The following is a 26,620-nucleotide window of genomic DNA, read 5'->3' on the forward strand; positions in this document are numbered from 1 at the left end:
AAAATCTAAGAAGGATTTAGTTAACCTCATTAAATTGTTTTCATGGTTGTTTCTAGCTAAAGAGGAAACTCTAGAGAAGGTTTTATGTAATCTGGAAGAGCTGTCCTGTAGTGGGAGAAAACAATTAGAATTTCATGGACTGTCTTGAGATCCACAGCACACAAGTACTTTATTTTGGATTGTTCAAATGAAGGGACTGATACAATACATCTCCTTTAGCCTTGTCATCCTAAACAATGTACATTTTAACAGTAAACTTATCCATTGTGGTATTTATTTTAATTCAATGGAGGATAGTTGTCAGATGATCAGATAGGACACCCACATGATCTAAAGGAAAATTGGTCGGGGAAAAAGGATACCATACAGAATTATTCTTTAGGGACACCTGGTGGCGCCTGAGATGAAGTGAAGATGCTGCTTTATTCTGGAGAATATCTGCACAGCTGAAATTAGGCATCTACTCAAGTACTCTGTCTCTCTGCAGGTACCTACATCTCTCAATCATTACATAGGGAGTTAAGACTCCTAAGTATAGGTGCTCAGACTTCATCTGTTGGCTTTAGTGTTGATAACTATTTCCTGGTATCTGACTCACCTCTTTGCCAGTGCTTGCCATACTGTACTGCTTCCCTAGGATCTGTGGTTCACAGTCCTAGCATGCATAGTTTAGACTGTGGAACATTTAATAAACCAGATTATGTGCTCTAGTGACAAGGAACCAGTGGGTGTATAACTTGGCTGGAGAGTATTGTGCGCTTGTAGATTGATCCCTGGAACAGGTATATCTCACGCAGCTTCAGGTAAACCCAGTGAATGATACTCAGAACCATTACTCAGGTGTCCAAGATAGAGGAGTAGCATCTCACTACCCCTTCAGTTAAGCTTTACCTTTCACTGTATTAGGTCTTCCTTAAGCTACTGATTTTGGAAGCACATAAATACATGTATGGTTAGAGAGTACAGTCAGGTGCTGTGTCTCATTCAGATAAATGGCAGTGCAATGAAAATGCAAATAATTCAGAACCATGTGGATCTTGATCAGATTTTAGTCTGCTCACACAAAACAAAGTGTGCGATGCAGTTAACCTTCGCGTAATACAGCAGCGAGTGCCTGATGGCGCTTACATGACTGAAATTGCATAGAATACACAGAAGAAAATGAAACCAAAGGAAGAGAACTGAGTGTATGATTATGCCACTGCACAAAGAAGCATTTGAGATGTCTGCTATAATAATAGTGCAAGCTATCATCTACAGGTAAACTATGTATTATGGCACCAATTAAATGAGGAGGAGAAATTCCCCAAGAACTAGAGTATACTGCAGTTCTGTTTGTCTTTCACAAAGGAATGCTTCAAAAAAGAAAACTGCAGTTAGTGTGGTATGTGAACACCGAATTGTTAGATTCTATAATAGCCATATTGTGTTGCCCAGTCCATAGTTTTCTTCTGTTTTCCCATCTGCCTGATTGTACCCATCTGTTGCCATCTTAAAAAATACATATAAACCCTTAACTATTAAATAAAGGAAATAGCACATTTGTTCTGTTTATAAAGTGCCTAGCACAATCAAATCTCAGTTTGTGGCAAAGTACTTTCTTCAAGCCTTGTTATAAAAGCAAGAATTTTTTCTAATAATTAGCAACAGTTTAGACAGCAACCTGATGTAATCTTCAAAGCACTAGAAGAATAATGCAGGTTCACAACCTAATCTGAAACAAGCCGTGTAAGAGGCTTTACTTGTAGAATCTATTACCCCTAACTGGAGCATTGGTTTCCAGATTGAGTATCCCACTGGTAGAAAAGAATTTTGATATTAGATGTCCAATCTACTCAATTATGAACTGTTATCTACTACAACTATGATTTTTTTAGGGTGTGAAGACTAGCACAGGAACGTATAGTTTCTGAACTTTGCAAATTTAAAAATAAAAAAAAAAAAAGAACAGAGACAGGAATTTGTCTGATCAAATAGCCAGAAAAAATACATTCTGCAGCTGCTCTTCGCCCTCTAGCACACCCATAAGTGAGGATAGAGGAGGACAGAGGAGTCTAAAGATATCAGTAAAGGCTATCAAAAGCATGACTGTCACCAGATGCTTATAAGGAGAATGCTGAGGTGTTATGAATGGAAGCATTATAATAAGTAAAGAGCATGCATGTAAGAAGATTAATTACCTTTTATGAAGGAAATCAGTATTCCAAAGCAAGTAATTGCATATATTGTTTTGGACAGGTAAAAAGGTAGTATGTGCTTGTTGAAATGTGACGATTTGGCCATCCCCAAACATAATTCCACTTTTGCTGTAAAAATCCAATTGTCTTGTTCTTCAAAAGACTGAAATTTTCAATGAGATATCTTTCAATATCTTAAATTTTAATTTTATGACACATGTAAATTATTACAGATGGTTATGTTCCCTGGGTAGTGCAGAAACCTACTACAGCTAAGTCCACATTAGTAAACTAACCGTGCCTGGGAAGATTAGTAGGCACTGAGGCCAACTGGCACAGAACAGCCTGTGTCTGTGCTAGCAAACTGTCCTGGCTGCCAAACAAACTGCACACTGGGAATTGTCCCTGGGCTGTTGTAACCACCAAGCCATGCCCAGGGGTTTTTCAGAGAAAAACCTCAAGCAAGAGTGCTAATTAAACCAGTCAGAGTCTGGGTTGGGAATAACCTATCACTTTGCTGTCATAGCTGATCGTGACCCAGAGTGTTCCTGAGCATGCTTGAATTTCCCGGTATGAAAGTGGTTGTGAATGTCAAGGTTGCCAAAGCCTTGAACTGCAAAAGCTTTGCTCATTGAATTTAGGATTCTCTGTCAGCACGTTCAGCTGCTGCTTTCAAGAGTGTTACAAGAATGTTCTGTTACATCCAGCCATGCCCTTCAAGTAGTTCTCATAGCTGGGAAGCAGAGGGACCTGGCCTCATTCCCAAAACCCAACAGTAGGTTTCTTTGCTTATCTTTGCTGATCTATACCGGCCTCTTTCACACAGGGGAACTTTATCTCTTGCAGAGTGCTCTGTGCAACTTTGCCCTCCCTAGTCAGCAAAACAATTAGCCATAAAAGCTGTTGTCCAGGATCTTTCAGCTATAGCTGTGTCTCTCAGGAGCAAAAAAGGATGTTTATAGGTCATCTCCTGTCTTTGTCTCTGTGTTTTATATAATGCTTTGAGTTACTGTATTCCTCATATCAGTGGTTTTGGATACATTGTGAATTACCTTTCTGAATAATCCTTTAAATTACCAGGTTGAGACAGTTGGTTTCACACACCACCCCCCTAGTAAGTGCCAGGTGTTAATTCTGCTAACTGTAACTGCTTATTCAGTAGCAGGTGGCTTTCTTGGGGCCAGTTTTCTCATTGCATCAAATCTGTTAATTTAAAGCAGTCGGCTATTAGGTGAGATCTACTTGAATAGCCTGTTACAGCTGAGAATGTTGTAGAATCAGTGGGACAGAAATGTCCCTTTGGATATCTTTGAGGCAGTTCCCCCTACGGAGTGCCTAGGAAGCTAAGGACTTAAGAGACCTGCTTTATTAAGGAAAATTGAAGGGTGTAAATTGTGAGGAAGAGTTTCATTTCTTTTATGCTTTTAATAATCTCCTTCAAAATAAAATAATAAGTTTAACCTGTTTGAGCTAGAAGCGTTAAATACACAATAGCAATATTGCATATCAAAATAGGAGTGATTATAAGACTTGCAACTGAAAATTAAAAATACCAAGATTCAACAACCACCTTGCAAATTTCTTTACCTAACTGCAGCTGTTTTAATCTCTCTGCTGACAGTTACGGAATGGGGATTTTGTGTGCTAAAGGTAAAATACTGCGAACATTTGTCCACCTTGATTCATGGTTATACTGGGACTGGAAAGCACCAAATAAAATTCTTTTGGAACTAGCCTTCCTAAAATTTGGCAGTACTCTACCTTAGTGCAGAACAGTGTACCTATTACTCAAGTGTTCATGACTTGCATGTTGGAATGAGCTGCTTTATCATGCAGATATAAAAGCTTCTGTGAGCTAAAGAGATTAAATATCTTTCTGAATTGTGCTTGAACTATGGTCCACTAATAAGGCAGGGTTCACTGAATCATTCAGCAGAAATCAGAATACTTCGCAGAGCAGAGAATACTCTTCTTTTCTTTCTGCCTGCAACAAAAGGGAAGACACACAAATACCCCTGCCACACACTGGTAGGTTTATAAAGCCTCTCTGCAGGGACACATAATAGCTTATGTAGCCTTAGGAAGAAGAAAATGGAAAAACAAAATTAAAATACTGGAAAATAAGATTGCCCAAGCATCACCAGAAAACTGACTAAATAAAACTGTTGAAAAACAAAACATAACCCTTTTGGAACTAGCAAACAGGATATTGTGTTTGATAGCCAAGTGGCTGAGTACTTTATTCACAGGGTCCAATAACAAACTACTTTATTACAATGAGGGTAGGACTGGCCTGGAGTCCTATATAGCAGAGAAGCCAGCACTCAAGGAATTCCTGCTTAGCATGTTAACCAATAACCCAAGCATATGAAAGCCTTATGTTCCCGTTGCTATAAATTATCACAACTAAAAATATTCCTTAACTTCTGAGCCTCCTGATTAATTTCATTAATTTTTTAGCCAACTTGTGCAAAATTGTTGTTCAGTTTTCCAGAACAGTGAAGAAATGGGGTGCTATTTTACAGTTGCAGGTCTGTATGATGGCAAAAATTATCCTGATTCAAATTATTTCTTAATCACTAACATGAAAGGTATGTGCCAAAACTTAAAGAATGGCTGTACAGCAATGCTTGTGGCTAGGCTGGAAAAGCCCTGGTGAGCCATCGCATCTCAGCTTGACACAAAAGAGTTCAGAGGAGATGGGGGCACATTACCCAGGCGTGCCATCACCCAGCAGAGCTCAGAGCCACTGATCTAGGCAATGAGGTTTTTTCTTTTACAGTTGAACTGTTGTTCATGTACAATTCATCTAGATTATTGGTAAAATAATACACAAAGATCAATGAAGTTTGATACTTGATTGGTCAATATATGCACTTGAAGATTTGTGACGTGTTTAAAATTTACCTGATACTTTTATTTTAAATAATTAAAATGTTTTACTAGAAGACCAGTAGGAAATCTAATATTCTGTTGTGATGGATTTCCTTTTCAGTGAAACATGATTTTTCAAAGCAAAAATGGATCTCAGGTTTTTAGTCTTTGAAGAAAGACTTTCTTTCTTTGTTAGTGTATACAAAAGGAAGTTTTAGTCATTACCTTTAAAAAAAAGGAAAAGCTAACACATCAGGTATATTGGAAATGTGATTTTGTCTTGACTGTATGAATTCTTGGAAATAAACAGAGATCCTAATTCTGCTCCAAGGTTCTATTTACTGCATGTAAATTAAAATTATCCCCTGGAAAAAACAAGCAATCTGGAGTACTTTGATAGTTTTGGACATTGTTATTGATTGCTTAAAAAAAAGGAGGGAAGGGGAGCAAGAGACAAATCCGAATGAACTAGAAAATGTAACGTCTTCCACCCCATTTCAAATTGATTTCTGACCTCAGAGACATTTTTCATAGGAAGAAAATTTTATGCAAAGTGGAAATAAAGACATTATGTACAAGCAGATTATGATAAACTCCTGACTTCCACCTCACAACTTTTCCTAGACAAAATCAGGGGTTTCAGTCTGCAATAAAAAAGTCTCCTTGGAAAATATTTGGTCTATAAAATAGATTAAAATCCTGTTGGTGTCTTTGTCTTTCTCTGTTATGTCAGTAGTTACTTTGCCATTTTTTTGGACAACGTGAGTTTAGCAGCCAAGCTATGGACAGCAAAGGACCATGTAGATGTGAATTTTTAAAATGAAATCAAAATAAATTAAAAAAAATAATTTAAATTACCTTTCTGCTTTGCTAATTTTTAGATTCTGTGCTTTGATTTAATGCCCAGAGGCTGTTTTGCAAACAACTTCTGTCAGAAGCTGCGTTTTGGTCTATCCTAAACAGAAGTCCCTTATAAGAGGGTCACAGCCAAATTGAAGACAGCCTGATGTTCACCCTCTGCTCCTGCAGCAGCTGTCAGAGGAACCCAGGCGGGAGCAGGGAACTGACACCACAGCACATTTGTTGCATTAGAGGTCCCCTTCCCCAAGGCTGCTGCCAAGAAGACACTCTCCAGCTCTGCAGGTGGTGACCCTGCAGGTCCCGTCAGAGCGTAGGGCAGCTCCGGGGAAACACCAGAGACCCAGTGAGGAGCTAGTGGGACTGCACACACTTCTTACGGAGGGCACGTGGGCACAGCTTTTGTGCTTCTGTCTTTATTGGGATCTCCACAGTGTTATGTTTGTAATGTTGAGTTCCCCCAAACTATCCCTGTTATGGTGATATCAGCTTTAGGCATGAAGTGCAAAATGTGGAAATCAAGCAAATATATTTTAAGTAAAACTTTTCTGAGTAAAGCAAATGATGATGTGGATTCAGATTATATATATAATTTAAATATGTGTTAGCTTTTTTGAAAAAAGCATGAAGGGCGCAGGACGACATGGAAAGAAAGATTACTTTTTAAAGGCTGTGATGTTCTCTCAATGAAAACAGAAATAGAGGCTTTTACATTGTTTGCTGGGTTGACACCAAGAGGAGTTTTCATCTCTGCATGATTGCTTTTATAGATCCGGAGACTCAACAGCCAGAATATGGAATCTCAATGAAAATAGCAACAGCAGTTCTACTCAACTGGTTTTGAGGCACTGCATAAGAGAAGGAGGACATGATGTCCCCAGCAATAAGGATGTGACTTCGTTGGACTGGAATGTAAGCTAACTTCTAAGACTGTGCATGGTTTTTAACTGTCTAGATTCAATTAGAGGCAATTACATATCTTTTATAACTGAGGTGACCAGAAGCTCTGTCCTAACCTACTGACCTCTTGTTTTGAATACTCATAATAGGCTGAACTTTCCCCTATATGCTATAATTTTCCAGGACTGTTGTCATCTGCAAGCTTAATAATGATGTATTTATATATTTATTTTAGAAGCATGGGTAAAAATAAACATGGCGAACTTTAAGAATGAAGATTAAACAAGCAATCTATGTAAAAATGAAGCCTAGTTAAAAATTTGCATCTCAGAGTCACTTTATTTTGGCATGTAAGGAAATAAAAAAGTACCAGCTTGATTTCTGAGGCTGAACTATCAGGACCCTCTCTCATTTCAGTTATGCTGTGCGTAGCAAAACATGGTCATACGATTGCCTTTATCTTGGTAGAAGCATGTATAGTCATTCTCTCTTTACCAACTCACCTTCTGAGTGGAAATGTCTTGCCTGATCCCTTTTTACTAACCTAAATTAATTTTGCGATCACTTGCATTCTATCTGCCAATTTTAGTGCAGACAGAGTAATCACGTTAGTCCTGGAAAACAGATAAAAATTAAACACCTGAAAAGATTCTCAGCAGTTACTTACAGTCTCAGTTGCTGACCAGAGGCAAACATTTGATTAATCTTTACTGCAATATTATTTTCCTTCAGGTCAGCTAGGTGCTTCACAAAAGTAAAAGATAAGGCCACTGCACGAATCAACTTCCCCTACGTATTTTATATTTGACACAATGAAAGAAGTTGATGAGTAGTACAGAAAGCAGAGGCAGTTTAACAAAGCACATAAAGATAAAACCAAAGAATGTTCATTAGTTGTTTCCTGTGGATATCACGAGGAGGAAAAATCATCAAGAAAAACTGAATTGAATAGTAGGAAAAGAATAATTAAAGAGGAAAACATGTAAAGGTGCAGAACACTTATGAGAAAAGCATATAGGGTATCCTCCAGTATTGCCTGCAGTAATTCCTTACCTTTCCAGGCTTCATCAATCACTGATATTACACTTGCATTGTGCTAGTACTTAACAAAAGGAAATATTCCTAATTTAAACACTTGAAGTGCTTCTGACTCACTTTGAGTTTTTGAAAGAATATGAATTACCACCAGCAAATTTGGATAAACTGTGCATCTAGGCCCTGAGCTTTCTTTCCCTTTTCTCTTTTTCTCTTATTGCCTTTGTTCTCATCAGTGGTTCAGATAAGTGTATATCACAATGAAACTGGCTTAGATTTTGATATTTCCCCCCTCTACGTCATTATACATTTTGAGTTAAATCTGCAACTGCTCTTACTCGCTGATTTTGGAGTGTTGGAGCGGACATATGTTTTAAAGGATTATTTTATGCTTTTTCCTAATTTTGCTATTCATTATGTTATAAGTGCCATCTGCTTTTATTGTTTATTTATAACCACGATATTAATCATATTCCACGGATGATATTAAATCAGTTTGTTTCACAATGCACAAACCTTAAAATGAAAAAAAAGGAAAAGAAAAAATGTTCATTGAAACAGGTTTCATCTAGTATTGACCTTTGCCATTTCTATGTATCCCAACAGAGTGATGGAACACTATTGGCTACAGGCTCATATGATGGTTTTGCAAGAATATGGACAGAAGATGGTAAGTGAAACAACATTTATTGTACTTAAGCATTGAACAACGGTGAACTACAATTTGGCTAAATTGTAAACAAATTGTAATATTAACCCTTTCTTTATTCCAGGTAACCTTGCAAGCACCTTAGGTCAACATAAAGGTCCAATATTTGCCCTGAAATGGAACAAAAAGGGGAATTATATTTTAAGTGCTGGTGTTGATAAAGTGAGTTTTTAAATACATTATTCTAACATATAAATATGCTGACTCAGTGAGCTTGTGTTGCTGTGTGTTCCATAAGATTATTTTCATCTCCTCCAGGCATTACTTTAATAAGTATTAGTGCATGTTGATTACATTTTTGAGGCTGCATAAATGTGTGCTACTTTAATGTAAAATGTTTTTCTTAAAAAAAAACCCCTCACTTGCACTCTGTGTAAAAAAAAGTGCATTTTAAATGCTTCTCGGTTAAGAAAAGACCTGTTTCCATTACTTATGTTTATAGTTTTATCAACTAACTATTTCCAGGAGGGAAATCATCTTAGAGATATTTGACCTTTTAGCTCTTCTAATTATTGAAACACTTGTATTTGAATAAAACATAAGTGGTTTCCTATGAAAATATGCAAAAAAAATGGTAGTTCTGAACTCCAAATCAAACAAAACATGGTAGTTTCACCTGGGTGCATATTAGAGATTAAAATGAACACATGATTGCTGATGAGCACAAATCATTACAACTGAAACTGGAAAGCACACAGCATTCATGTTGCCTAACTTTTGATGTCTAAAAATTATATGTATATGTCATCCTTGGCTTCCGTTATAAAATTCAGAGAGAAAAATGGCATTTTCAAGTGATGGGTTGCGCGGCCTCTGTTGCTGTGAGATGCGCTGACAGTGCTCCTCTCCATCAACTGACAGAGAGTGTCTAGGGAAAGTAATTCAGGCTTGTATATCTGATTTGTAGGCTAGATGAATCCCTGTATTTTCACATACTTGTGCAAATGGAAGCTTGGTTTTATTCCTTTTAATACTGGCCTACATTCAGCTACACTTGCCTCCCAATGGTAATTCCATTATTCTGGCAAATTTATGTCCCAAATAACTGCAGTGACTCTTTAGATGATCCATTATCAACAAGATGAGGCATTCTTAATTTATTTTCCGGAAGCATATTCTCCCCATAAATCGACAAGTCAGTCAGAAGGTGGTATTGAGCTCTCCAGGGGAGTTGCTTATATGTGCTGTGAGTATGGACTAAACCCGTAGTAAGCAAATTACATGTCGTTCTGTCCCACCATGGTGGCAAGAAGTGATACATGCACTGCTGCTAGATAAACATTTCACTTGGTGGTTTAATTGTTAGAAATATAGTGTCACGTAGTTTTGGAATAGAATGCAACTTATATCTTCAAAAAGGGGAAAAAGTCTTCTTCAAAGAAGATAACTGAAGCAGCTGTAACAAAATGCTTATTTAAAATGTGTAGTGCTGTTGTCTATCATTATTTGAAGAGAATATACCCATTCTTAGTAGTTACATTACTTCCTCTGTAGGGGTGATACTTCTTTATCTGCACTTAGATTATTATTCTGTAATATTTGGAAGTGATTTCTGTTTTTTCAGCTGTTCAGCGCACAAGGCTCTCTGCAGTCAACAATTTTATCAGTCCGTCTTCTAGAATTGCTCCTCAGTGAGGGTGCTCTCTGTTTTCTTTGAGCTGAACAGTCACTAATCTTTTTTGTCTCCTTTCGTTTGGATACAGACGACAATAATTTGGGATGCTCACACAGGAGAAGCTAAACAGCAGTTTCCTTTCCATTCAGGTAATTTCCATATAACTTTTGCTAGTAAAATGAAATGCAGATTTAAATTTGTATGCAGCTTTTAATTTGTCAAAGTCATTTATCCTTTTGTAAAAATATGTCTGCCAGAGAGAGATTTAAACCCATTTTTTTGTGCTTTAACTGTCCTGTGTGCTGTGGCTTGTGGATTTATTCTTTTTTTTCAGAAAGTTAGGGTTCTGTGATAATCAGCTTTGAAAGTCAAACTGATTCTATGAGAGGATTTCTATGCCAGCCTTGTCTACCTGGCTGAATGAGTCTATTGTTGACAATGTGTTTGAGTAGTACCAAGCGGTGATATACAAAGAGTCTTTTTAGTGAAGTTGTCTGGGATCTCTTCCGCTCTTTTTGCTCTTGTTGCAATGAAGCTGACTTGAGACAGAAGCAGATGGATCTCTCGTGCAGCTTGGGTTCACCACTGCAAGCATGAAGATCCTCAAGAGTTTCTTAGCTTTCAATTTTGACTTTTAAGTTCTTTGGTATTTTCTTTTTCTGACTCTCAGAAGTCAGTTGCGAACCTTGAGTTTCAAAATGTCACTGCACCAAAACCTTACTTAGATGGTCATTTGTAGATCTAGTCTGCTTCAAGAAGACAGAAGATGCCACAGATACTAAGTAATCTGGAGTGGCAGGCAATCATTGATATAATCTTAAAGTCAGCAGAGATCAGACTTACTAGATGATGACTTGAACTCATCATCCAGACTGTGTAAGTTGTCACAGTGAAGTATTTTTAAGGAATGTAGTCAAACTGAATTTAAAACCACCAAAACATTCCAGATTCTGATGCTAGAAATGTTAATCTTCCTGTGTGCTCACTGTAGCTAATCATTTTGTTAGTACAGCAGGCTTTCACAAGGTCCTTAATGGAGTTTAAAAACATGTATTTTACTACTCGTTTTAAAAGATTAACTTGTGCATGGTTTTCAACTGAATTTCTAGTTGTTCTCATTCTCAGATTTTCACAGATATTACTAATGTGCAGTAACAATTGAAATGGTTATTGAACAGAATATGAAAAGTATGTCCACACACAGAGCTGATCCATAGTTTGCATTTTTGTCACTCATCTTCTCGCTTATTAATTCAGCTGTCACTTTTGAGGAGACAGTGCCTGCTGACAGATTTTCTTGCTGTGACATTTATTTATCTATCAGAACTGTTCCACAAAAGCAGACTTTGAGCTATATGGTGATGTAGTTAATTAAACTCTTCAGCTTTCAAATCCATAACTATTGATTTGAGTTGTTGCAGATTCAGAACTTGGTTGCCCTTTCAGAATCGTGTTTGCTGATGTGTAGCTGTGTTAGCAATGCTGTACATTGAGGACATACCACTCCATTCCCCTTTTAGGAAGTTGACAACTTAACTGCGTCTTCCAGTACAGTGTGCCGATGTCCATCTGCATTCATACATTTTTAAGAAATGTTTTTAGCTGTGCTCTTTGTCTTTGGACATAATACACAATTGAAGGGGTGATGTGGAGAGGCTAATTTTTTTTTTGTTATTTCAAATATATTTTCATGGGGAAGTCAAGGAGTTCCTTATTAAGGAAATTGTTGATAGGCCAAAAGCATCCATCCACTAAGCCATTTGAAATCATCTGCGGCCTTTGTCCTCACATAAAAAGCCACAAAGACCTCACCTTGTCCTTCTTGTGTCACTTACTCACCTGAACAAACTAACAGCAAATTCCTTACCATATCTGGAATCTGAAAACCTTGTCTACACAAGGATTAACAGTGGAATTTTAAAAATTAGAAGTCTAGCCTAGACAGTACCTTTCCTTTAACACATACCTGTGTCATGTGTGTCTGCATACTTCTTTGAAGTCCAGAGATAGTTGCCCTGGGAATAAGATAAATTTTTTACTCTTGGCTGCTTTACAACACTTGTTTAATTTACAGCCATATGAACAAAACTGTAATTTTAACATACATATGGAAGATTCCTTTGTCTAGGTCTTGAAGGCCTCTATATCACTGATTTTTGCATGTAACTTTAAAGTTTTATGATCCAAATATGTAACTATGTGGACAAGTAGCTTCTAGGGTTTCATTATTCTTTGTAAAATTCTGAGTCATCGTAGGGCATTTGATCAAAATATGTATTCACAAAGTCTGTTTCTTTAAAATGGAGTGAAATAATCCAGTTTCCACATCTGCGGATAGATGTGAACTGATGTCTTTGCATGCAGGAACAAATTGGTTAAGTGATACAATAAGAGGTATTTTTGTGACCCCGTTTTAGACATCTAAGTGCTCTGAATCAGTCCATGCAGACACTTAACTCTCCACTTCTGAGCTTCTAATCTTGACTCACACCTAAATTTGATCAGAAAAAGCTTAAATTAACTGATAATTGTTGTAGCACCTTTATTGTTGGTATTTATTTTAGCTGTATTTCTTAAAGGTTTGTTGCTGCTTTTATTAGGTGACATTCTAATTGTGTTTATGCAATTAGCTAGTATCTTATGTTTTTGGAGACACTTTGGCAATTTGATTACTTGCACCAAAAAACACAACTGGTTGGTTTTTTCCAGACCATTTTCTGTAGTTACTTATCTGATAAACATACGATTAAATACACTGATAAATGAATCAGTATTAATTATCAACACTTTGTGATTCAAATTATACTGCAGTGCAAATCCATCGCTTTAGGAGCCAGTAGCTCTCAGAAGATTTCTTTTCATCTCTCACATATCATGCTAGATATTAGCCCTGAAGGCATGTTGCTGTTAATGAAGATAGATTTTTGTTTGCTCTGCAACATTAATATGAAGCTTGCAGCATAACGACAAACAGGCAGTTAGCAAAACAAAATCCTTTTCTATTTCCTGATCCTCATTCATGTTCAATTGAAATCTCAGACATAATCTGCTTTCCTCACACAATTTTCCTTTATATTTCTACAACGTAGAAATTCCTTACGTGTTACACAGAATTATTCAGCTTTTTAATTAATATTCTAAAAACTGTTTGTATTTGAAAAAAATTCAGCCCTCCATTCTCATTTAGAGAGCTACCTCATGATTTGGAAGGTGATGTGGTTCAATCTCATTTTGCAGTTCATAAAAATTATAACAGGAAAAAACATACTTAAGTATAATAGGCTTGGCAGCAGAGGTGTCTTTTCTGTATTACAGGACTGTTTCTCTGAAGGTATTTGAATATGGCATTTCTTGGTTTCATTTAAATGCTACACTTGCATTGTGTTGTTGCCAGAAAGAGATTTGACTTTGCTTTCTGTATTCTGGTCTTGTTCTGACACATTTGCTTGTCACAGAAGTGTGCTGAGAATGAAGATTTCTGTATTTTAGCAAGTCTTATGTCATCCTCTGGAGGGCAGCTAAGCTCTCTCCTGAGCCAAAAAAAAACCAAGCAGCAGTCATAGAAGCACAAGCGAGCTGTTTGTCAGGAGGTTCCCTCCTACTCCTCTGCATGCTTTTGGTCTGCAGCGACATGCTGTAAAACGGTGGTCTGCAGGTTTATTCCATAGTTTTTGTAAAGTGTGTGTTGCACACAGGCACCAGTTACATGCTTATGTGCTGTCTGTGTACGAAGTTTCATTACTTCGTTTCTAGTTGGTGCCAAACACTCTACGGAAATTCTTGCTCTCGTTTCAAATCAGCTCGATCAGTGTCTCTATATTAAATGAACACCTCACCAAATTAAACTGAATTTAGGTGCTATTAGTCCACGTGTCTGCGCAGAACAATAGGTTTGTACTAGTGGTTGCATAAAGCCAGTGCAAAGGAAGACCTGCTGCTTCTCCCTTGCAGTGTTGTGTCTGGCGTTCACAGGAACCTTTTTTTCTAACCCAGTTGAAACTATCCTTGTTTTTTCTGGATTAGTTTTTTTCCAGGTTCTTCGCAAAGTATCCAGATGACCCACTGCAAGAGAAAGAAATATTTTGTGCCCTTCAGGCCATCCCTATCATCCCTTTAGGTGGTTGCAGGCCAAGAACTAGCTTTTAGTCCATTTGATCAAGATCAGTGACTGTTCGGGTAACTGTTTCTTTCCTGTGTTCCCTGATGTTCCTTCCGTTGTTTGTACTTCACAGCTCCTGCTCTGGATGTAGACTGGCAGAACAACACTACTTTTGCCTCCTGCAGCACTGACATGTGCATTCATGTATGCAGACTTGGCTGTGACCGTCCTGTTAAAACCTTTCAAGGACACACAGTAAGTTTAAGAAATGCAAAATGTTAGTGAGGAATTCACGGCAGCATGTTACAATGATGGCAGATGATGTGTTTGTAGGGTGTATTCTGGCACCAGAGATGTTACATCCCATTACTTCCCTAAAACTGTATTCCTCGGGAGCGACTCACTGCCTGTGAGAGGGGGTAAACTGTTCTACATCACCATAGGAGGCAAAACCTGCAGGTTAAACAGTGAGACTATTTATCTGTAGCATGAGTTGTAGGCTAAGGGCACATGAATAAATAAGATTTTTTTCCATTGGCTTAATTTCCTTTAGTAAATGAGAACTATGAATAAGGAGAGAACAATTTACCTCCAGTCATTGTTCAGTTTTAGAATCAGTTTCGTCTAATAAGATCTATTCAAGATGTATTTCCCCCCCTTCTCTTTTCCTGGTGGTATTTAATGACTGACAAAGGCTACTTTTTCTAGCTTTCATTCATGAGAAAACTGTTGTCATATACTGACCTGTAGTTTAGATATTAACTTCCAGAACTTGCTGCCTCCTCACTGGGGAAAAATTGTGTAGTTGGAGACCTTTAGCTAGTCTGTGGTTAAACTGATATTTCACAATAGGTTGTTGTACATTCCCACCAGCAGACCAGTGCTTTTTATGATTATATGAAATGCACCATCTTGCACATGATCCAAATTTTTGCTTAGAATACCTGTACTGTTCCTTTTAATTATGACTGAAACATGTAAAATTGATAAAGTTTAAATATTTTCCGGGATTTCACTGAGACCCTTAGCCAATTTATGTTTTTAAAAAGCAATCTTTCCCTTTTTATGAAATGCTTTTTTTCCCCCCTCTATGTATTACCCCCACAAAAGCACAAAAACCATATTTATTACCAAAAAGATACACTAGACTTAGTTTATTACAAACTGCTGTAAAGACTGGTAGGGAAAGCATTGTAAACTGTTCAATATTCCATGCTGGATTTCCTTTGCTTATACACTTCTGTTCAGAGAGACAGCATTGTTGTAGAGCTGCAATGCTAAGAAGAATAAACTCCACAATACTTTGCACCCCACGAGTATTTTCTATTGAAAATTTGTATCTCCAGAGTCTACAGAATATTTACCTAAGAAATATCTCAATTTTAAAAAGAAGTTACGGCAGTATCATCGATCTGTCTGTTTTGAGGGTTTATTTATATCCTCTGCAATGAAAGGGTTTCAGGAGACCTTGTGACACAAGATGTATCAGAAGACTGATTGTTTGTATTGTTCACAAACACAAAATGGTTACCGTTCCTCAATGGCACTTAAATAGCACATTACGGAAGCAGCACTGCTTTTCTTCACCCATAAGGCAACCGGGGCTGTAATTTGTGTTTGAACTTCTTGCATGAGTAAGCCTGGAGTGCCCTCTGCTGCATGCCTAGTACAATGCAGGTAATATTACTTAATAAAATATACTTTTTATTTCAGAACGAGGTTAATGCAATCAAATGGGACCCATCTGGCATGCTACTAGCGTCTTGCTCCGATGATATGACATTAAAGGTAATATAATTCCATTCCCGCTGTTCAAAAAGTAAAAACAAAATTTATGTCTATTTTTCAATCCTCTCCAGAATGCTGGCACTGTAGCACTTAAAACTTTGTATTAGTTGGTTTTTTTTTTAATTTTTTTCCCTATTTCTTAATGGTAAAGTGGAAAACTGAAAACAGGGAAATAGCCACCAGGAAAACTGAGACAGCCTATTCAAATAACTGTTAAGTGACTGATACATCACTGTCACAGAATAGTCATAGTTTAAATGTGATATATGCATATGTTTACCTCCTTGCCTGTCAGCAGAGGCACAGTCCCAATGCTAAGAAGTAGTCTATTGGTTACCCTTCAAAAAGAATATAAAAATAAAGAATTTTCCCTGTGGATTCTTTTATTTCTGAAAATATTTTTACTGGAGGTGTTTGATTATTTTTTTAGTAGCCTTGGACTAAACAATAGGACACGACATATATATTTAGAGCCCCCCAAAAAACTGCCCTCTGAAGTTGTTTATGTTATCTGTTCACTATATGGGAAGCCTAAGGCAGCTGTGCTGCTGATGTACATGCCTCTGCCAGGTGCCTGAAGTGAGAGGGAATGAATCGGGATCCTGGCTTACAGACAGCGTAGGCTGCTTCACCAGCTCCTGGTGCTCCACTGGGCTGTACCAGTAAAGTATTGCTAATACAGGGGGAATCTGGGCTTGCAGAAGCACTTTTCGCAATAGAGCTTTTCCAGCACAAACTCCCCTCAGCCTCATTCTCCTTTCCCAGAGAGAATGAGGGCTCTCCCTACATAGAAATAGCTGTATGTTCTACCAGCAAAGCCCTGCTGCTGGACTGTTGATTTTTGCTGGTTCCTCGAGGAAAGCAAATATCCCAAGAAAGGTTTGGGTTTGTGGCTGAAATTGTGCCAGGAATACAGTTTCTTCCTAGTATAGTTGTGTTAATTAAGGTTCATAGCTCTTTCCACTGCTGACTGAAACAACTGAAGAAAGAGACATTTCTAAGATGTAGTAGAGCCTGTATCTAAGAACTGAGAGAGCAGCAGAACTTACAGATGAGGCCTAAGTGAATATCAGTGTTCTGAGTGTTTCCTCTTCACAGGGAGCCTGACTTATACTCTATCTTTGCCATGTACCTACTGGGGTTTTCATTGCTCTGGATTCTAGATATATTATTGCACACTATTCACAGAACTGGAAATTTACAGAAAACGGGCTAGAAGAGACTAAAAGAGAGCGCCTTGTCTGTTACACTACCGCAAAGCGGTCTTGTAGTAACCATTGTTGCTCTGCTTGAACATCCTGACCCAGTGGTAGCACATTTTTTTTCATGCCCAGTTGCATGCTGTGTTTTAAAAGCCATGGTGGCTCAATGTTGTTGGCACCAGTTCAAATTTCTGACCACTGAATTTGGCACCAGAGCTAGTGGTTTGCTGCCTCTGGCCTCACCATTTTTAAAAAACCTTCAGTGATGGAGACCGCAAATGCTCTTGAGGCAATTATTATTTTCCTTTGTTTCCTTTGGAAATCAATCCCCTCTCGCTTCTTTTTCTTGTCTTTTTTTTTTTTTTTTTTCCTTAGTTAGATATAGTTCTGCAACTTCTTGGAACATGTTTCCTGTTGGCCATAGAACATGGCTAAACTTTGTGTAACATTTCCAAAATCAGACGCGGTTATGCTGATGAAAATGCAGCATAAGACCACATCATTTCCCTCACAGTGCAGGTTTATAACAAGTGAGTTAAATCATTGGTACATTCTTGGTAACTCTCTGAAACTGACTGACTAATTTGAGTTAATTTCCCTGCTGTGAATTACCTTCATCTTGTGTTTGCAGTTAGCTGAAGGAGAGATATACCTGTCATCTCTGTTGAGCATATTCTTTATCTCACCTTGAAGTAATTTGACCGTGTAACACTGCATAAATAGCTGATTGTCTTCCATCATCTGTGCTGTTAAAAACATCAGGAAAACACATTTCAAGAAAAAAGGAAATTTTTACAGGCATAAGAGGAAATTTAACTAGATTCTAAGCAGTTATTGAGGCTTTCTTTACACTCTTTAAAATGACTGCTGTTGCAATGTGTGACTTAAACTTCTCTAAGTAGAATGACTTAAGCTTCTGTATGAAAATACAATTACAGGCTACAAGCAGTACAGCAACTGTTTAGTTCTTCTTGTCTGTTGAATAAATGCTATTAAATGTGAAGCTCTTTCCCCTAATGAGGTTATTCTAACATGTGTGCCAAATTGCTGCATTAATAAATTATGTGTATGCACATGTGTCAAGACCTTAAATAAACAAATGGTAAGAATAACATAGAACTGAAATAATTCAGCTGAGAAGAGATGAGTAACATTGTCTTTTTTCCCCTTCATAATTACTCTTAGATTTGGAGTATGAAGCAAGATACCTGTGTACATGATCTTCAAGCTCACAGCAAAGAGATTTATACTATCAAATGGAGTCCTACAGGACCAGGCACCAGCAACCCAAATGCCAACATCATGTTAGCAAGGTAAAAAATATACCTCTTTATGTTGCCTACCGAGAAGAAAGATTGTCTTTCTGACATGCAGCTCTACTGCCACCTTGCCATCAGTCTTCCCGCAGTCAATTCCAGTAAAAAGTACCTGTGTTTGTGAATTAAGGGGATGGATACGAAGGAAAAAGAATTATGTTTTAAAAAAGAAGAATAAAAAGAAGGAAAACTGAGTCATGCAATGTTTAACTTTTCGTCTGCCTCAATAAAAAGGGTTGTAAATTTGGCGTTGTACCTTCACATCTGGCACCCGGTTGTTATGAATGAAGGCACTTAATGAGGCAGATGGCAGCCTACTCAGCCAGCTGGAGTGTGTTCTAACAAGGGTCATACAGCTCACCTGGGCAGATATTGACAGTTTTTATGGCCTTGTTAACTAACAGAGAAAAGTTTGGATTATCCTTAAAATTTCACTTGAAAATCTGTTCAAAATTCTTCTTTGAGTTTAGGAAATATTTTTACTTGTAGAATATCAATTGATGGTAGAACCATGGTATTATCAAATGAGTTCGCAGTGTATTTGATTTGAGGAGTTGTATTGAAGGTGTTTTGTTTATTTTCCTCCTTAGTCTGCCAGTGGACAGGGGAGAATTTCACTTTCTTACAGTTGTTCTTTCAATATTATTTTTAATACCAGTCATTTCCTTTGCCTTTCTCCAAGTCCACAGTTCAGGATTTAGACGGAGTATAGCAAAAAACAGAACGGAAACAAAGTGAAAAGAACCACAGTTCTAGAGCATAACAGAGTGCTAACTCGTTAAATAGTGCAAATCCATTAGGAATAAGAGCTCTCTGGAACTAGTATCCTATTAATGAGAATGTATATTTGACCTTCCTTAATAATAGCAGGTAGAATCTTAGAAGGAGTGACTTTGGCCTTTTTAGGGCTGTTGAGCTGATCCTGTGTACAGCACACCTAGATAAACTGTAAGGGCCCTCATACAAGATTTCAGGTCTGTATAGTTCTTGTCATAAAACCCATGAAGTCTGTAGTGAATAATAGCTTTTCTGTTTGAAACATTATTTCTTGCTTGGCTAAGGGGAAAAAATGTGTTATTTTCTTAAAACTTTAACAAGTATCAAATGACAAATTGATTAACACCCAGATTAAGACATGCTTGTGTTTGAATGCTTCTTGCAGTGCTTCGTTTGACTCCACTGTTCGGCTGTGGGACGTTGACCGAGGAGTCTGCATCCATACGTTAACAAAACATCAAGAGCCTGTCTACAGTGTAGCTTTTAGTCCTGATGGAAAATATCTAGCCAGTGGGTCCTTTGACAAATGTGTCCATATATGGAATACTCAGGTACTGTTTTACTTCACGTGAAGCACGTCTGGTTTAGATGACACATGAATAGCAAAGCTTAAATGGAAAATATCTGTACCTCTCTAGTGTCTAACCTGCTGGCCACAGTGAACCTGATTATATTAGCTGATAAAAATCCTAGCAAAACGGTTGGGTGACCACGTGAAGTGAGGCGACTGTCCAGAACATTTCTGTTCAGGCTTCATTATATGCTAGAAATCGTATGCATGAAAATAGGTACATCACATTATGCGTCAGCTTTGTGAAGCAAAGGTGCAGATTGATTCTTAGAAATAAGCAATACTTTGATTTAGTAAGAAGCTGAGTTCAGTTATGAGTCCGATGTACCTGGCTTATAGTTAGTGATGAGAAGATGATAGATACAAAGGGTATACAGGCTAGAGACTGGGGATATTCTGGAAAGAAGTGGACATCACAGTTACACAGATTTGGATGCCTGAATTAACGTTCTTTACAGCCTGAATGAACAACAAACTTTAGAAAAGACCACGTCAACCTAACCTCCCCAGGCTTTTGCTGTTATAAAGTGGACAAAACCAGATGCCTGAGAGTCATACTTGAATTGCTTCCTGGAGTAGCCTGTTTCTCTTCTTTATCAAAGACCAGTTTCCTTACCTCAGCATAGTTGAGTGATGTAAATAGCCCTCCCCTTGCCACCACTCTCTTCTTTTTAATGTAGTGCCACACAACAGAAAAAAGGAAGGGGAACTTCTTATCAAATGTTTGCATGCTGTTTTGCTTTGTAGAGTGGAACTCTAGTACATAGCTACCGAGGCACTGGGGGCATCTTTGAAGTCTGCTGGAATGCTAGAGGAGACAAAGTGGGAGCAAGCGCATCAGACGGATCGGTAAGAAGCTTTACACATTAGAAATTCTGGGCAGAGATTACCTGTCTGGAAGGTGTCAGCAAAAGCCATACATGCCATACTGGCTTCTCTTGACGAAGCCAAAGGATAAACAGCTCAAGCAGTAAGAAATAAGTGGTTCTATGGAGTATAGTAAAAACGCTACTGGTTTGGAAGGTTTGACTAGTAGGAGGTGGTGTTCCTATTGGAAATTAAGACTGCATGTGAAGTAAGTGAATATTGCCAGAGATGGAAATTACATAAAATACATGTTTGATAAGAACAACAGTGGTGTTGTTTCTATCATCATTTATCTTATCTGTCAGTTTTTAATGAAGGTGAGATCACGGCAATCAACTCTCCAATAAACAGTTGTCCTGGGATTTTCCAAGTTTTACCCCACAAAAGTTTACTCTGAAACAGTATCTAAAGGAAGAATTTTTCAGAATGATGCCCAAAGATTTCATCAATGTGACAAAGGAGAAATATTGCTGTAGACATAATGATTATTCCTGACCGGCTTTGCTGTTAATGTTACTTCAAAAAAAATTCAATTGTAGCTTGATCAGCTTGTGAAGGACACACACAGATGTTATAACACCTGCTACAGCTTTTTAAAGAAATCTCTTCTACGTGGCTGCTGGTGTAACTACTCCAGAGCAGTATTTTTCAGCTGGTTTCAGCAATGGGTACATCTACGGCACAATTCAGTTGCTTGAGCTTGGTAGTTGTGCCATTTGAGATGGCACCACGCCTGGCTTCCAGCAGCTGTTCCAAGTGGGCACGAGTCCTCTCTAAGTGCTGGGTTTTGCCTGCCAGGCCTGTGCATCTTTTCTGGATGTATTTCAGCAATGGCAATGGGCACGGGATTCAGGCAAGTGAATGGAGCCCACAGTCTTATCTGGAATGTGCCACCAAAATGTTTGTTTGTAATGCAATGAAAGCCCAGCTAAGTGTTAAATTATGGTTTTCACTTGGTTTTTCTCCCATGATGGTTTGTTCCCTTGCTTGTGGGCGTGTAAACAGGTGCTTGAGAGAGGCTGGTTTGAAGCTGGGCACCGTGACATCCATCTGGCTGATGAGCCGTGTACGGAGCTGCGTAGGAATAGGACTTGCCGGTCACCTTCAGAAACGGTTCTTAATGCTGAGTCTTTTGTCTCCAGGTTTGTGTTCTAGATCTGCGGAAGTAAAAGTGAAATGTTTTAGAAGAAATTTCAAATGGACCAGCAGTGAATGTGTGGGGAGAAGCACTCTTCAAAACTATTCTTAACAGCTCCAGAACTGTACGAACTTGAACAAAGTTAGAGTGTACCGTGAAACCAACTCTCCCTGGCCACAGGTGTCTAGTATTTTATCCGTAACCTTCATCGAGGAGCAAAAACGCAGTCACTTCAGAGGGGGAGGGAATGGTTTCCACCTGGAACATTCAGCCTTGGAAGCATGAAGCCACCAGCTAGGCATTGCACTGTTTGGTTTGCATCTGAGAACTTGCTCTGATGGATAGGAAAAAAAAAAAAAGCTGTGCCAAAAAAAAAAAAATTAATAAAAAAAAAAGAGAAATGCTGTGATAAACCAAAAGGGAAAAAAAATCCTCCTCCATGCGGTGTTGTATTTTTTCCTTCCAATTTGGACACTACAGTTGCTCTCCCAAAGGACGTTCAAAGACCAGTTTGTACTGATGAAATGCTCAACTTTGTAATCACAACACTTTCTATTTTCTAGACTACTTTTTTTGTTCAGTGGTTTTTCTATCAGCTGGAATATTACAGCCTGGAGGATCCCAGGCTTAGGATGAAACTTTTGTTTTCCTTTTATTTCTCCCTTCCACTCCCAACTTCTCCTACCTTTTTTTTTCTCCTCTTATTTCTTGTCCTTTTTTTGGTTTTTTCTTTTTTCCTTGTATGCCCATAGTAGATACAGCCAGGTGGACATGACAATGAAAATTTTTGACAGACTGCTTCTCCTCTCTTCCCTCTCTTCCTTTTCCTTTCTTTCTCTCCATTTAAAAGAAAAAAAAAAAATCCTCCATGCTTCAGATCTTAGCGTCTCAAGGGCACTTTGAGCAAATTGTGTAATAAGTGCTTTATATAAGAATGCAGTGCTGGGGAAGATTTTTACAGGAGAAAGATGACTTTTAACAGAAAGAACCCAGTGTATTTTTGGAAAAAAATATTTTTTATGTTAAACAGTTTTAAAAGCCTCAAATGGCCACCAAATGTAGACCAGTTGAGTAATTCAAGCAAAAAGAATAACACAGAGTCCAAGGAACGTGAAAGGTGCAGTATCCTTTTTCTCTTTCTTCTCTCTCAGAAAGTGCTGTAAGAAAAAAATGCCATTTGATACAATAAATGCCAGTCATTTCCTAAGAGTCCTCTTCCAGCAGCCAGGCATTTATATAGTCTCATTTCTATTTTTGTGGCTGTTTGATGATGTACACATATTAAAAGGGATTCATAAGTCTGAGACTATAAATATAGCATTCATTTTCTTGAGTCCGTATTTTCATTTATCCTTGGTAACCAGGGGAAAACGCTTGTGTATCTCCTTTCCTTTAGCAGTAGTTTGAGTTTCATACAGAACAGGGGTTTGACTGCCCCTGGCCTTGCTGAGCAGTGCTGTCCTCCACCATTGACTGCATCTCTCATTCTTGAAGAATGGACTCTTACCAAGCTTCTGTCCATCCGTGGTCGGCACACATCTAGAAGCAGCTTCTTCCATTGCACTGGGCAATATGTGGTGCTGCTGTTGTCCTCACTGCGCATGCTACAAGAAAAGCTTTGGATCTGCACTCGTCCAGAGACGTTTAGCCTTGCGAGTGTCCTTGGTGCGGTGCTCAGAAGACAATGCAGAACTCTTGATTAGTTGAGGACATGATAAAGGATACATAAATTATATCTCAACATATATACCCCTATAAAATTAGGGTGGGTGAAATGATCAGAATGATGATAAAGACTACAAAGCACCACCTATCCACTTGAGACAAGATTTCCTTACTGCAAGCCAGATGTCTGCAGGGATGCCTGCTGAAGACTACGTTACTCTAAGAGCAAATGGCGCATACAAAGAAGGATGCATAGGCAGAGTTTACTGGAAGTGCTATAAGGCAGCCTCGGAGTGGTAGCAGCCATTATTTAGGCAAATCCTCAAACAGGTGTCCTCTCTAGCCCAGAGGCTAGGCTAGGATTTGTAGAAGAGAGAAAAACAAACAAGCAGAGAACCCCCATAACGTCCTGTAGTACTTTCCCACCCAGAATCGCTATCTCTGTAACAGGATCTTCCCTTTGATTTGACCATGGCTGCTGAAGTGATGATTTGATCTGAGTAAAACCAAAACCAGAGCCCAAGTGCAAGACCCAGCAAGCATCATGGCATCAACATGACGTTGTGGAATCTGTACTTCATTTTTTCTCCAGTCTTTTCCTGTCTTCACACTTGCATCTGTACAGTATCTTAGTCATTCTTGTGGAACAAACCACTGCCAACTTCAGCTGCATTTCTTAAGGATACATGCTTGGGAAAGAAAAGAATGAAAAGGATTAACGGCTAAAAGGGAGGCTTAGTCCTGAAGTAAAAAAAATGTTGGCCATTAATGATAGTTAGGCTTGTTTGTATTTTATATCAAGGAATTGGACACTGGCAGGTATCAAGGATTATTTTTGATGTTAAATGCATCCATATGTTGGTTTTAGTTTTCTGCTCCAAGAGCAAGGGCTGTTTTGCATGGTTTTATAATAACCACGTGTACCTATTAATTTAAAGTCACTACTTGAAAAAAAAAAAAAAGAGTACTTGTTCACAGATAGACTTGAATTTGAATACAAAGCTTTAATGTGGTTTTATAAAGCACGGTTGTGTCGATGATTTGATTACAATCATCACATGTACACGGTTAAGTTCTTAAGCTGCTTTTGGGTGGTATTTCTGAGAGTAACACACAGAAGCTCCTGGTCTGGAGGCAGTGGAGGGCAGTGCAAATGGGACCCTGGCCTTGCCTTTGTCCATCAAGTAATGCCTGAATAAGCCAGACCTTGCGATTCAGAGAGATGCGGTTGCTCAATGTGAGTTCAGAGATGCCGCGTGTCTGGCTGGCTACACAGCCCGTGTTTTGTGGTTGTTCCCAGGATGGCTACTGTAGGCACCTTGGCAGTGTCTATGATGCTTGTTTCTTTTTCCTTTCTTTTAAATTGTCGGGATATCACCTTTCATCTGCCTGCCTACCTGGAGGTAGGCAGCCAAGAGCAACAAAAATTGAAGATCAGTTGATTTGCAAAGCCTGTATGTGAGAGAGGCTTCTCTACAGAGAGTCTCCTAAAGACACTGTCAGATTTGAAAGCAGCATATGTGAAACACTTAAGAAAATTCACCTTTCTTTCCCTCCCCAAGATCCCAAAGCCTAGAAAAATCCTCAAAGATATGGTAGTGGAGAGTTTTCAGGAAAAGGCAGAATAATGTTTTCAGCTATTAAGGAAGGCAGAAGATGGAGTTGCAAGGGTTGATCCTAGCCTAGTGGGCTGCTTTTTTTAGGAGATGGGCAATGAGGAGAGCGGCTTCTCCAGAGCATAGCTCGATGTGGACATCTAAGTCTACACTTGCAGAACTACCCTTGTGGAAGCTCTCACTTTCCTCCACTGCTACGGCAGCATCCCCTGGCTAGTGGTGCCTTTCTGCACCCCACTGGAACAGAACCGCATGAAGCACTCGGCCAATGGACATCATCGTTTTTTTCATACAATATTTTTGGATAATTTTGTTTATAGTTCTTTGTAACAAAAGAGAAATTGAAAAACCTAAGTGACCAAATAGGACTGTGAAACCATCGCGAGGCTTGCTGGAATTTTTTCATTGCTGGCTGTCTGGAACTGGCCTTGAAGTGAAAAAAGACAGTTTCTGATAAACCACTCAACTGTGTGTGTTAGAAGGATACTGAATCTTTTATGTAGAAAACACTGGGTCCCTTGTGGGGCACCAAAGGGCCTGACTTACAGGGTTATATATACATTAACCCCATGCTACATCTTAGAAATTTCTTTTTAATTTGTTTTAAAAAAAAAAAAAAAAAGAAAAAATAGCTAATTTTAGAGCCAAGTGAAGTGCACTTTGTCAAATGTAAGGGTCTGCTTTGTTTTGGGGTTTCTTTTTTCTTTCCCCCTTTTTAATTTTTCCTCCTTTTTTTTTCCTCTTTTTGCCTTTTTAAAAGATGTGGTTCTTTGTCAATTTGCAGAAATGTTCTTTCAGCCACTCACTGAAATTCTGAATTCTGGCTTCTGCAGTTTTTATTGTCTGTGTCAGACTTGCAGCCAGACTTGGTTCTCATTTCCACATTTCCCAGGTTCTGTTGAAACAACATCAACCCTTATTTTGTTTTTCCCCCACCCACACTTCCTTCAAATTCACCTTGTGTATTGTAGCTCATTTGTTTTAAGGAGAGAATCAACAGATCATATTCAGTGTCTTGAATAAATTGCTATATTTTGATATTAGAGAATTCTGTGCGTGTTGTTCCTTATTCTTTTCTGGTTATTTTGAATCCTGTGCATTAGAGCTGGGGTTGGGCGTCTTAAGCTGTAATGTGGTGTCACGACCTAACGGGTTGCTCAGCCCATGGGTTTATAAAGATAAGGACAGTGGGTTCATAGGATTTTGTAATACACAAGGGCATGGAGGCTTTTTCTCTAAATTTCTCTTTATTTAGAATGGATTGCCACAAATACCATACAAATCACCGCTAGCAAGTGTAACTATGATTAAGAAAGCAAATATATATATGTCTCTCAAGCTATTACAAGTTATTTTCAGCAAGTAGTAGTATAGCAGCGATCAGTAGTATAGCAATGATCAATTATAGCAACA

At 38.4% G+C, this 26,620-nt stretch overlaps 1 protein-coding gene across 5 annotated transcripts in view; it reads left to right on the top strand.

The window, feature by feature from the left end:
* Window positions 1-26,255, top strand: part of TBL1X (transducin beta like 1 X-linked) — a 196,404-nt gene extending 170,149 nt beyond the window's left edge. For all 5 annotated transcript variants that reach the window (XM_054078594.1, XM_054078604.1, XM_054078624.1 and 2 more), the window contains 10 exons: window positions 6,680-6,821; window positions 8,451-8,514; window positions 8,618-8,715; window positions 10,257-10,317; window positions 14,401-14,522; window positions 15,981-16,055; window positions 18,443-18,570; window positions 19,736-19,901; window positions 20,669-20,770; window positions 21,931-26,255. In XM_054078594.1, coding sequence (XP_053934569.1) covers window positions 6,680-6,821; window positions 8,451-8,514; window positions 8,618-8,715; window positions 10,257-10,317; window positions 14,401-14,522; window positions 15,981-16,055; window positions 18,443-18,570; window positions 19,736-19,901; window positions 20,669-20,770; window positions 21,931-21,957 — 985 coding nt within the window. In that variant the 3' untranslated portion in view covers window positions 21,958-26,255. The remainder of the gene's footprint in view (window positions 1-6,679; window positions 6,822-8,450; window positions 8,515-8,617; window positions 8,716-10,256; window positions 10,318-14,400; window positions 14,523-15,980; window positions 16,056-18,442; window positions 18,571-19,735; window positions 19,902-20,668; window positions 20,771-21,930) is intronic.
* Window positions 26,256-26,620: the final 365 nt, after the last annotated feature.

Source organism: Cuculus canorus, chromosome 1, assembly GCF_017976375.1.
Source record: "Cuculus canorus isolate bCucCan1 chromosome 1, bCucCan1.pri, whole genome shotgun sequence".
In the NCBI taxonomy this organism is placed as follows: domain Eukaryota; kingdom Metazoa; phylum Chordata; class Aves; order Cuculiformes; family Cuculidae; genus Cuculus; species Cuculus canorus.